Raw genomic sequence first — 12,865 nt, forward strand, 5'->3', positions numbered from 1 at the left:
GACCTGGCCTAAGACGTCTTTGCCCACTCACACATTCCCAGTAAGGCCCTGTTGGGCTTGCCCCCAATGCTCTGCCTCATTCTTTGCTCATCCCGTGTCCCAATTGAGAGGACACTTTCCTGAAGCTTCCCTAGGCCACCCAAAGAATGATCCTCCTCTCATTGCATTGTCTTCTCTCCACAGCACCCATCACAATTTGTAATGATATATTTGGATGGGTATGACTTTAATATGGCTGTCTCACAAGACACACTCCACGTAGTTTACAAATCTAAGCGCAGAGACCAGGTTGGTTTATCCCACGAGCCAGTAGAGGGCCCTCAATGTGTGGAATGGGAGGAAAAAAATGTTGAGTTGCAGCTCTCTTGTGGCCATACTCCTCAGGCCGGATGACTGGCTCCAGGGCCTATGTCTTCTCCTTCTTCCTCCCTTTTCATCCCTGGGTATTTCCACAGGAAAGATCAGGGTCTTGCGCTGGTCAAAACTGGGCCTGAGAACTCTCAGCTCCCCTACCCTGCTCAAGGGCCAATTTCCTTCTCTGTGCCTCCACCTCAGGGTCACAGAGCAGGCCTGCCTATCATATACTTCTAGACGGAAGCCTTTTTTTTGAGGCAAGGTCTCACGCTAGCTCAGGATGAACTGGAATTAATTCACTGTGTATTCTCAGGATGGCCTCGAACTCATGGTGATCTTCCTACCTCTGACTCAAGGGGAACATTCTTAACCGGTCTCTGCTGTAGTGTCATGTTACTAAAATGTCCCCTCCCAAAGAGGTTCTGTTCTAAGCCTTTTGTATGAAGTCTTTAGGCAAAAAAGTGTTTTTCCAGGGCTGACGGTGGTAGGCCTGTATGTCTATTAATACTCAGAAGGCTAAGACAGGAGGACCCCAGGTCCAAAGCCTGCCTCGGCTACAGAATAGTTCAAGGCCATCCCAGGCAACATGGTGGGATCTTATCACAATTTTTGTTTTGTTTTTTTGAGGTAGGGTCTCATTTTAGCCCAGACTGACTTGGAATTCACTGTGTAGTGTCAGGGTGGCCTCCAACTCATGGCGATCCTCCTACCTCTGCCTCCCGAGTGCTGGGATTAAAGGTGTGTGCCACCAGCGCCTGGCCTATCACATTTTTTTAAAAAGATCTCAATAGGAGAGTACTGTGCTAGCATGCCTGAGGCTCTAGGTGCAATCCTCAGTACCACCAAAATAGTAATAATAATAATAACCATAATGTCTTTGGTGGGACCCTCAGGGGCGGGCTTGCTCCTATTTCAGTCCTCCCAGCTGACAGCATCCCTAGTTTCCTGCTGGCTGGTAGTTTCAGCCCCTGACACCTTCAACAGAGGCAAACAGGCTTCACTCAGGATATCTTGGGCTTTGAGGCTCTTTCAAGAATCTCTGTCCAGTCCACCCTCTCAGCTCTTCCTTCCAGACTGGCTCTTCTCTCAGCTCAGGCTGTAGTGGTCTCAGGCACTCGCCTCAGCAGAAGGGAACATTGTTTGGGCCCAAAGTGCAGCAAGCAGCCGTGGCCCCAGCTTCCGGGTGGGGAGGGATAGACCCTTCAGAGCTCCAGATCCTGCGCTGGGTTCAATCCGCACACAACAGTGGCTTCCCAGAGATTTTCAGGTCATCAAAGGGCAAATAAGAAAGGAGCTGAGAGAGAGAGAGAGAGGGGGGGGGGGGGGAGAAACATGATAAGCACAAAAGAAAGGCAACAGGGACCAGGGAAACCTACTGGGAAACTCCCTTCCAGAGCTGATGAAAAACATCAACTTCCAAGCCCTAGCTGGTCTGGGTATGGGAGAAACCCAAGCACGTGGACAAGTTCTCGTTATCTAAAACAGAATATCGGAGCTAGGAAGGACCATGTTAGAGGTGACTGTACCCGTTTTTTGTTGCTGTTTGTGGGGTAGGGAAAGGTACTCAAAAACATTTTTTTCTTTTTGTTTATCAAGGTAGGATCTCGCTCTTACCCCAGGTGACCTGGAATTTATTATGTTGTCTCAGGGAGGCCTTGAACTCACAGAGATCCTCCTACCTCAGCCTCCAGAGTGCTGGGATTAAAGGTGTGCATCACCATGCCTGGCCATCATAAAACATTTTGAATATTTTAAACTAGGAAGAATTATACAGTAAATTTGAATTTCACTTCTCAAAAATAAGACTTGGAAACACCAGGTATATATTCTTACATTAGTATACGGCAAGCTTCTACAACTGAGTGGGGAATATGAGGCATAATTCTGGTTTTTCATAGGCCTCACGAGTATTCTTATGCCTGGCTAACTTCACTGAATCACCTTGTTGAAGTCCATGTTTGGGTCCCCTGGTCCTGACCAACTCAGGAAACAGGCTCAGAAACTGGTCCATGGAGTCACAGTTGGTCAGAGGTAGTCTTGGCTCTATTCCAGCCATTTTTTTTTTTTTGGCAGGGGGTATGTTGAGGCAAGATCTCATGTAGCTCAGGCTGGCCTTTAATTTGCTGTTTGGTCAAAGATGACCTTGAACCTCTCATCCTCCTGCCTCCGCCTCCTGAATTCTGGGATTACAGGCGTGTAGCACTGTGCCCTGTTTATTCAGTGCTAGGGGTCAAACTCAGGGCCTGTATATGCTGGGGAAGCACTCTACCAAGTGAGTTTCATCCCCAGCCTGACCACAGCACTACTGGCCCTGGCTCTTCTAGCTAATGGCAGTGCCTGTCTCTTCTGTGAATGTGGGAGGCCATGCAGAACTGAGCCCAGAACACACTTCTTACATCCTCAGCCAGGTCCTGGGGTGTCTCATCTTCTACATTCAACAGCAGGGAGTCGGCACCAGCCTCACAAAGAGTGGATGAGATGCTGCTGAGGCCACGGCCAGCTGCCAGGTGCAAGGGCGTGCACCCATTGAGCATGCGGGCATCTACCCGGGCACCAGCCTGGAGCAGGTACTGCACCAAGCTGCACTCCTGGGTTTCCACAGCCAGGTGCAATGCGGTCTTCCCACTGGTGCCCTCCTGGAGAGGAATAAGGATGTCAGCTTTGACCCAAGAGGGGGTGTCATGATGCACGACACTGGCAGGGGACCTTGGCTGGAGCCGGTGGGGCCTCACCTGTGTGTCGATGTCAGCTCCATTCTGAAGCAGCAGTTCTATGAGTGGCTGGTTCCTCTGCAGCGTGGCGATGTGGAGACAGGCCAGACCTGGAGGGGGGAGGGGGGACTGTCCATCAACGTCTACTGGTTCCCTGTCTCTTTCTTCAGGGACCTCCTACCTTTAAGTCCCAAGAGAGCCCTGCCCACTCAATGCCTCTAGTCACAGGACTATAAAAATATAACCCCTAAAACCCCCTCAAAAGTTTGAGGGGAAAGGAACTCAAAGTTTCCACCTTTTCAGTCATGCTATCGAAACTTTCATGCTTCAGAGGTCAGACTGCTGAGTGATGACCTTAAACACGCCCCCGATTCAGCACATATATGATCACTGCTCTCAACTTCAGGTTTTTGCCTCCTTCAAGTCCAGGTCAGGCTTCTGCAAGGAGCTGTCCAGGGATCCTTATGGTCCTAGTCTCTCCTAAAGGGCCATTTCCTCCTGTGTGCCCCATGGCTTTTTTCCTTCTTGCTATTTTGTTTTTGGTCTAAACCTCCTCCCTTTCTTTTTATTTTTTAAGTCATGTTATTATTATTTTTTAATAGATTTTATTTATTTATATGCAAGCACTGAGAGAGAGAGAGAAGACAGACAGAGACACAGAGAATGGACGTGCCAGGGCCTGTAGCCACTGCAAATGAACTCCAGATGCATGTGCCCTTTGTGCATCTGGCTTATGTGGGTCCTGGAGAATCGAACCTGGGTCCTTTGGCTTCACAGGCAAACGCCCTAACCGCTAAGCCATCTCTCCAGCCCCCTCCCTTTCTTTAGCAGACAATTAAGATTCAATTTTGCATCATTCACCTCCTTCAAACCTCTGCTCAAAGGTCCCTAACTCCATGAGACCTTCTCTGGCCACATCTGCCACTCCCCACATCCCGCTCCCTTGCCTCTGCTCCACTCTACCATAGCACTCACCTCCTTCCAACACACTACATGACTCACTGCATATTACTGTCTGCCTCAGTCTTTCTTGGTTTTGTTCACAGATGTAAGCAGCCCAGCTCCGACAATGTCTGGCACACAGAACACAGAAGGCCCTCAGTACTTTTCTTTTTTTTTTTTAATTATTTTTTATTTCTTTGAGAGTGACAGACAGAGAGAGAAAGAGGGAGAGAGAGAGAGAGAGAGAGGGAGAGGGAGACGGAGAGGGAGGGAGAGAGAATGGGTGCGCCAGGGCTTCCAGCCACTGCAAAGGAACTCCAGACGTGTGCGCCCCCTTGTGCATCTGGCTAACTTGGGTCCTGGGGAATTGAGCCTCGAACTGGGGTCCTTAGGCTTCACAGGCAAGCGCTTAACCACTAAGCCTTCTCTCCAGCCCCCCCTCAGTACTTTTCTGCTGAATATTCAAATGAATGAAGACATGTCACTGCTCCTAAGTAAAATATCTTTTTGTTGTTGTTTTCAAGGTAGGGTCTCACTGTAGCCCAGGATGACCCGGGATTCACTATGTAATCTCATGGTGGCCTTGAATTTGAAGAGATCTTCCTACTTCTGCCTCCCAAGAGCTGGGATTAAAGAGGCAAGCACCATCACACATGGCTTAAATAAAGTATCTAGGGCTGCAAAGCCAAAGGACCCAGGTTTGATTCACTAGTACCAGTGTAAAGCCAGATGCATGAGGGGGCACATGCTTCTGGGGTTCATTTGCAGTGACAAGAGGCCATGGCATGCCCTTTCTCTCTCTCACCTTTCTATGTCTCAAAATAAATAAATAAATAATATTTTTAACTTGGGGCTGGAGAGATGGCTTAGAGGGGGCACACATGCCTGCAGTTCATTTGCAGTGGCTGGAGGCCCTGGTGAGCCCATTCTGTCTCTCTGCCTCTTTCTTTGTCTGTCGGTCTCAAATAAATAAAAATAAACAAAAAAAATAAAATACTTAAAAAATAAAGTATCTTAAGGACAGGATTTGATCTCTGCTTGGACACAGCAAGCAGGCGCTGGGTAAATTCTGAATCAAAGTGTTCATTCACTTATTCCTTCATGCAGTGAAGACATACTGACTGCCCATGTACTCGGGGCTGGAGAAGTACCAATGGACAAGCTAGGAGCCTCTCCTCACTGAGACTGGCGTCCCTCCCTGTCTTCTATCTCCTCTTCATCCCATTAGGTCCCGGGCTGCCCGCACCTTGCCAGTTCTGCAGCTGGAGGTCCAGGGAGTGGGATGTCTCTCTGCCTGGCTCTGGCTGCTCCTCCAGCAGGCAGCGTGCACAGGCCAGATGCTGGCGCCGGCAGGCCACGTGTAGGGCCGTGTCTCCGTGCTGGTCCTGTAGAACTCGGCAGGCCCCTTTTAGCACCAGAGCTTGGACTGCATCGGGCTGGTCCAGGTGAACAGCCAGATGAAGTGCTGTCTGTAGGCACAAACAGAGGGTCACAGAGTCTGTCTCCTACCTCAGAGCAAACAGTGGGTGAGTGGCGGATGGGGGGGCAGTTACAAAGGCCACTAGCCCTGTGTTCCAAGGAATTACTGTCAAGCCCTTCCCTAAGTGACTTCCCACTAAATTAATGGAACCCCAATTCTGGAAGCAGAATGAGGAAAGTAGTTCCCTGATCCTCATCCCCTCCTTCTTTGGAGAAGGGAATGTGGGAACAGATGCTAATCACTAACCCTCTGGGGAGACCTGTGCTACTCTCAGGGATCAGAGACTCCAGGGCGGCCTCCCTGACATACCCTTTTTCTTTCTTCCCTTCCTTCCTTCTTCTTTTTTCTTTTTTGGCTTGTTAAGGTAGGATATCTCACTCTAGTCCAGGCTGACCTGAAATTCAGCCTGGCCTCGAACTCACAACAATCCTCTGCCTCCTGAGTGCTGGCCTTAAAGGCGTACGCTGCCACACCTGGCTGACATACCTTTAATGTTAATTTAGATGTCACTTTCTCTTTTTTTGGGGGGGGGTTTCAAGATAGGGTTCCACTGTAGCTCAGGCTGACCTGGAATTTACTATGTAATCTCAGGGTGGCCTCGAACTCACGGCGATCCTCCTACCTCTGCCTCCCAAATGCTGGGATTAGGGCGTGCGCCACCACGCCCGGCTAGATGTCACCTTTTGTACTAAGCCTTTCCTGCCTGCTCCACAAAGACACTGGACTCCACACAGCCTGGATGAGTCTTTACCACAACTCTTGTCATCATGCCGTGTAACGAACTGTTGCCAAGTTCTCCAGCCCAGGCTGTGAGTGCCTTGTGAGCAAAGGCTGGGTCTCACTCATCTCTGTGGTCATACCCTCTGGCCCTGCATCTGGCCGATGGCTTCCTAAGGGAGCAGCCCGTGGTGTGGCAGCTGGGGTTGGCTACCAGGGCACAGACAGGTAGGTATCTGGGCATAGCCTCCTCTCTCCACCCACCTGGTAAAGGTTGTTCTGAATGTCCAGGACTTCCTGGGGCAGCAACGCCAGGCAACTGAGAAGCACAGCCGGGGCTTCGTGAATCACTGCCAGGTGCAGCAGTCTGGAGCAGGAGAAGTCGGGGTCAAGACCCAGGCTGGGGGTGGGGTGGGAAACTGGGGTCTTAGGGTTAGAAGGGACCCATCAACTTCTTAACTAGCTATATACACAGGGAGGTAGATGCAGGAAGTTAAGAGTTTCAGGGGCTGGAGAGATGGTTCAGCAGTTAAAGGCACTTGCTTGCAAGGCCTGATACCCTGAGTTCAATTTCCCAGTACCCATGTAAAGCCAGATGCACAATGAGGCGCATGCATCTTGAATTCATTTGCAGTGGCAAGAGGCCCTGGTGTGCCCATTCTCATTCTCCCTTTCTCCTTGCAAATAAAAAATAAATAAAAATAAAAAGTCTGGACCAGGAAGTAAGGGGCTGGTATAGGAAGCCAGGATTCTGGAGGTGGGAGCTCCAAGTTCCCTTGGTTGGCCACGAAGAGGGCTCCAGGTGGGTGGGCATGTGGGTAGGGAGCTGACAGGACAAGGGCCTTCCTGTCCAGCCTGCCCACACCCAGCTCCCCTCTGGCCCCAGGGCCCTGCCAGGCCAGCTGCAGCTCAAGCCAAACTGAAAGTTGCTGGAGGAACACAGAGGGGCTTTCCAGGCCTGAGCTCCCCACCTCCCCACAACAAGGGAGGGCAGGAGGAGGCAGATGTGGGGTTCCCCCAGCAGCTCAATGCCACACATTCCAAAGGAGGGACACAAGAGAGGGAAGAGAACACAGAGACAGCGCAGCGTCTGTCCTGCGGTCCTTCCCAGGCATCAAGGAGCCATATTCCTCATATTCCTCGGATGGCATAGGCTGGAAGAGGCTGTCAGAGCCCTCTCCTGGGTGCAGCCCCGGGGGAGGAGGGGTTAATGCAGTGTACAAAAATGTGTTTTGATGGGGGGGGGTGGAAATGACAAGAATTATAACCTACAGGCAAAAGGGGCAGCTGGGAGGGGAAGTTTTGGTCTTGGGGTTTCCCCACATCAGGTGGGGAAAATGAAAGCAGGGGGTGGGGGGGTTGCTGGAGGGTCTAGGCTTGGACAGCTGCCTTGGGGCATTGGTAAGGGGGCAGCGTGGCTAAAGGCCCTGTTTGGACTGGGGAAGGGGCTGCTCAGACAGGAAGTGGGGTAGGCTTTGGCCTCAGGCGGGCTGCAGGAGAGGTTCAGGAGAGAGTGACAGGGAGGGAGGAACCTCTCTGGAAATCCCCTCAGCCAGGGCCCTGCTCTCTGGGTCACATTCCTGCAGCCACCTCCCTCTTTCCCTCACTCTCCCCTCCTCCCACTTCCTTTTCCCACTTCCATACTTTCCAAAGCCTGCCTTCTGCAGAGGAGGAAAGTGCCCTCTCCTTCTGGGGGACCTACTGGGGACTGGGGATTCCTCATGTTTCTCTCCTCCAGATGCACACAGCACCTGTTCTAGAGCAAACAGAGGCTGAGCTGAGTCTTAGAAGTCTTATCTTCTATTTTTATTTTTGGTTTTTCCAGGTTGGGTCAGGCTGATCTGGAATTCACTAGGAAGTCTCAAGATGGCCTCAAACTCATGGCGATCCTCCTATCTCTGCCTCCCGAGTGCAAGCCCTCCGATTAAAGGTGTGCGCCAACATGCCTGGCTTATCTTCCAACAGGAGAAGAAAGATATGGGGTTCCCTAGCAACTTAGATGTCACACAATGAAGACTGAAATAAGTGTTTTGTGGGGCCCCTAAAACCTTGGTGTTCTGAACTAGAGGTCTGAGATCCAGACACGCAGTACGAAAAACTTAGGGGCCTCTCCTCTCCCACGTCCTCAGTCCAGAGGCTATCTTTGTCACGGCCAGAAGCAGGGGTCCCTGCATCTCCACCAAGCAGGTCAGAACTGGCATTCTCTTTTCTCACCTACCCCTGCTCATGCCAGGATCTCTGACCTGGGACTCCAGCTGTCCCCTATCCTGTCTGTCATTTCCAAATCCCAGCCACTCCTTCCTCTGCCAGTGTCTTCTTCCTAGGACCAGTCCTCAACTGGCTAGTCCATCCCACACAACAGCCTCTTAGTTCAGCTACCCCCCCCCAGCCACTCCCCCCACTCCTCAACTCCACCTGAGCCAGAGGGAGGAAGAAAACACACACACACACACACACACACGCACACGAATAATCTGGGCCAGTGAGGAGGACTTGACTTGCAGGGCTCAGGAGGTGGAGGGTGCTGGGAAGTTCAACTCCAGCCATCACTTCCCCTCTCTTAAACAGAGGAGGAAGTAAGCTGGGCAGCCAGCTGCTTGTCTGTCTGCTAGGGCAAGAGTGCCCAGTCTAGACACCCTTCTTTGAGGCACCCCACGACCCCAAGCTTCCTGGGCTCAAATGGAACCTGTAACCAGGTGTGTCTTGGTTCTGAGGTCAGGAGCTGACATCTCAGATAATTGAGAAAACACGGATGCCCGATCCTCCAAGAAAAACAAAAACAAAAACTGGACTGGTCAGGGGAATTCTCTCTCCCCAGGGATGGGTTAGTGGTAGATTTCCATGGTGCTGTCTGGGGTTCCAGGTGCCTGAGGTAGGGCCCTCCCTGCTACCTCTGCTCAGACCCCAAAGAGAGAGTAGAAGGATGATGGCCGGTCCTTTGGACAGAGCTTGGAAGTGGGCTGAGAGTTTAGTCTGGAAGAGAGAGGGAGCGGGGACTGCCCCTTCCAGGGAGGATGCTTGGGGGGGGATCATCCCCCTTGGTGATTCTGGGTGATTCTGGCTAGTAGTAGCATCTAGGTAGGCCCAACCTGTCTTTTCTCAGCCTGGCCACTGACTCACGTGTCTCCATCCTCAGAGATGTAGGTGAGTGCTTCCAGTTGCTGAGGGCTCAGCGTCCCTGTGGGGGGCGGTGGGGTGTCCGGGTCCGGTTCCTTTGCTTCCTCTGGGCCCCCCAGCAAGGGCAAGTGCTCGGTGAGCGATGAGGAGCCATAGGTGGAGTCAGCCCTGTCCCCATCCGGGTCTTCCTTCTCCCCTGGCTCCTTGTAGGTCCCAGGAGGATGGGTCCAGCGCTGGGGGCCGCCGCCGTCCGAGGGCCCCGAGGCCGGAGCCGCGCTGGGCTCGGGTAGGGAGCGCAGAGAACGCAGCGATTCGATGCCGGAGTCACACTGGCTCTCGTCCGCCTCGTCCGGTCCCTTCCGCGCCTCCGACGACATGCCGCCGACGGTGCCAGCCCCGGGGCTGAGCGAGGGGGACGACGACGACGACGACGACGACGACGACGTCGACCCGGGTTCAAGCCGGACCCGATTCCGAGATGCGCCACCGCCGCCGCCGCGCGTTTTTCCGGCTGGTGCGTCCGCTTAGCCGAGCGGCCGATCGCAGGGACACGGGAGACCTCAGGAGGCCCGGGAGAGCCGGCCAGCCCGGCGGCCGCGGTTGCTCTCGGGTCAGCTGAGCCGCCCCCAGGCCGCGCCGCCCTCCCGCCCCGCCCCTCGGGCCCCGGGAGCCGCTGGCCCCGCCCACGCCCCGCCTCCGGCCCCGCCCACGAGAAGGCGCTTCCGCGCGAGGCCACGCCCCTCCGGAATCCCCCTCTACTGCTTGCTGCGTAGGCTTGACTCCGACTTCTTCTTGGTCGACTGTTTCGTTCATTCATGCGCTCACCCCTCACTCCTTCCTTTTCATTCATTTCGTCAATCCCGTGCGTTCCTTCTTTACTTCTGTGTCTCCATCCATTATTCATGTGATTGTTTAAAAGGTATTTTTATTGATTTTGTTTAAAAAGGTATTTGTATTGATTTTTCTGCACAAGCTGGGTGCCTTGTGGGGAAAGCCCCGTAGGTGGGGGGTGGGGTGGGGATGAGGAAGTTTTTGCCTCGTTTCTCTCATCTTTTCTCTCTTATCTTTTCTTTTTGTTTAAAAATATTTTAGTTTTATTTATTTATTTGACAGAGAAAGAGGGAGAGAGAGAGAGAGAGAATGGGCGAGCCAGGGCCTCCAGCCACTGCAAACGAACTCCAGACGCGTGCACCCCCTTGTGCAGCTGGCTAACGTGGGTCCTGGGGAATCGAACCTGGGTCCTTTGGCTTTGTAGGCAAATGCCTCAACCGCTAAGCCATCCCTTCAGCCTCCCCCCACCCTTTCTTTTTACTTTTTCGAGGAGGTAGTGTCTCACTCTAACCCCCAGGCTGACCTGCAATTCACTATGTAGTCTCAGGTTGGACTGGACCTCACAGCGATTCTCTTAAATGCGTGGGCCACCAGCCAGCCTAATTCTTGCCTTTTTATCCTTCCCTCTCAGTGCCCTGGAATATGGGTAGGAAAGGGACCACCCATTATCTGTAGAAGAATAGCTCTTGCCTGGAGTAGAGAGCCTCGCGTGTCAGAATTGGGCATGAGGATGTGTTTTGGAGAAGTGGGTTTTCCCACTCAGACTTGTCGAGCAAGCTGTGGTTGAGGCATTTCTTCTGCCTCGCAGGATGAAGCATTGGCTTTGGGTGGGTACAATATTTTGCTACCCCCAGTGGTCAGGGAAGGTTAGTTCCTCATGGTGGGACCAGGATGGGGACACTGTAGCTCTGAGACAGCTTTTCTTCCCTGTCCTGTCCTTGTTTTTCCTGGGCTTGGGGAGGGTGCGGGACATCACCACCCACAGGTGACCCCCGCGCTGGGCCTCATAGCTTTTTTTTTTTTATTTTTTTTTCCTCCTTGAGACTCCAAGTACCCTGGTGTACTTCAGACCAGCAATGCTCTTGGAAATTTATCCCCAGCCAAGGAAACAGTTAACTTTTTTATTTTCTCTGGCCATGGGACAGGAAGTTGGGGAGAGTGTAGATAGCTACTAGGCAGTTCTCCCCTGGCCTTTCACCTTGTTTTATTCACCCATTGGCAAACACATACGGGGCTTCCCCTATGTGCCTGATACTGGTCTTTGTGCTGACAGCAAAGCCAGTGATCACAGTAATAACCACAAGGAAGCACCACCACCAAAAAGAAAAAAAAAAGAAAAAGCCAAAGTTCCAGCCTTCTAGAAGTTTCCTGGCAATTACAATTCAGAATATTTGGACTGAGATAGGAGTGGGATGGGCTGGAGAGATTGCTTAGTGGTTAAGGCGCTTGCCTGCAAAGCCTAAGGATTGGAGTTCACTAGTAAATCCAGATGCACCAAGTGGCAAATGCGTCTGGAGTTCATTTGCGGTGCTTGGAGGCCCTGGCAGCGCCCATTCTGTCTCTTTTGTATCTTCCTCTGCTTGCAAATAAATAAATAAATATATATTTAAAATATAGGAGTGGGAACAGGGTATTGTGAGGCAGGGAGGGGTTATACTGTGAGGGAGAGAGTCCGTGAAGGTTCTGTCTAGCTGGAAATGGGAAGGGCAGGGAGAGGGTGGCAAGAGGGAAGAGCCACAAGGGGAAAACCCATGGAAATTGAAGCATCTCCTTCCCTTAGGGACGTTAGGAATATAGCTCAGTGGTTGAATGCTTGCTTAGCAAATGCAAGACTTTGAGTTTAATCACCACCAGCACTACAAAACAAACACCCCACCCAGCAAAAAAAAAAAAAAAAAGGTCAGATCAGTCAGGTTCAAAATCACACCATCAGCTGACTTAATCAAGAATCCACAGTCAGGGATGGGGAGATGGATTGGTGGAGGAAAAGTGCTTTCTGCTCAAACCAGAGTTCTATTCCCCAGACTCCACATAAAAAGCCGATTTCTGTAATCCATCACACTGACTTGGGGATGGGAGGCAGAGACAGGAGAACTTTCCAGAAGCTCAATGAGAATCCAGAGGGGAACCCTGCATCAAGTTAAGTGAATAGGCAAAAGGCAACCTGGCCAGGTGTGGTGGTGCACACCTTTAATCCCAGCACTTAGGAGGTGGCCTCGAACTCTTGGCAATCTTCCTACCTCTACCTCCCAAGTGCTGGGATTTAAGGCATGTGCCATGATGCATGGTCTTCATCTTCTTTCTTAAGAATGTTTTTGTTTATTTATTTGCAAGCAGAGAGAGAGAGGGAAAGGGGAAAAGTGGGTTCAGCCAGGCATAGCGGTGCACATCTTTAATCCCAGCACTTGGGAGGCAGAGGTAGGAGGAGCATCATGAGTTCGAGGCCACCATGAGACTACATAGTGAATTCCAGGTGAACCTGAGCTAGAGTGCGACCCTACCTTGAAAAAAATAACAAAAAGCAACCTGAAAGTTGTCCTCTGACCTCCAAAGTACACCATGGCACCCACCCACCCACACACGTATGCACACACACAAAATAAAGAAAAAACCGGGCGTGGTAGTGCATTCTTTTAACCCCAGTACTTAGGAGGCAGAGGTAGGAGGATCACTGTGAGTTTGGGGGGATCCTGGAGCTATAGTGTGATTCCCA

General features: G+C 51.8%; 1 protein-coding gene across 2 annotated transcripts; it reads right to left on the reverse strand.

Annotated features, from left to right (window-relative positions):
- Positions 1–205: 205 nt before the first annotated feature.
- On the reverse strand, positions 206–9,857 carry Nfkbie (NFKB inhibitor epsilon). Of its 2 annotated transcripts, none has more exons than XM_045155932.1 (6): positions 9,325–9,857; positions 6,469–6,571; positions 5,254–5,476; positions 3,087–3,175; positions 2,744–2,990; positions 206–1,648 (listed from the first exon to the last, which is right to left on the reverse strand). In XM_045155932.1, exons 1-6 carry the CDS (start codon positions 9,696–9,698, stop codon positions 1,626–1,628), a joined length of 1,059 nt encoding a protein of 352 aa, XP_045011867.1. In that variant the 5' UTR covers positions 9,699–9,857; the 3' UTR covers positions 206–1,625. The 2 variants fall into 2 exon arrangements, with proteins under 2 accessions (XP_045011867.1, XP_004649788.1); XM_004649731.2 differs by having other exon boundaries at positions 2,751–2,990; positions 9,325–9,856.
- Positions 9,858–12,865: the final 3,008 nt, after the last annotated feature.

Source organism: Jaculus jaculus, chromosome 8, assembly GCF_020740685.1.
Source record: "Jaculus jaculus isolate mJacJac1 chromosome 8, mJacJac1.mat.Y.cur, whole genome shotgun sequence".
Lineage (NCBI taxonomy): Eukaryota > Metazoa > Chordata > Mammalia > Rodentia > Dipodidae > Jaculus > Jaculus jaculus.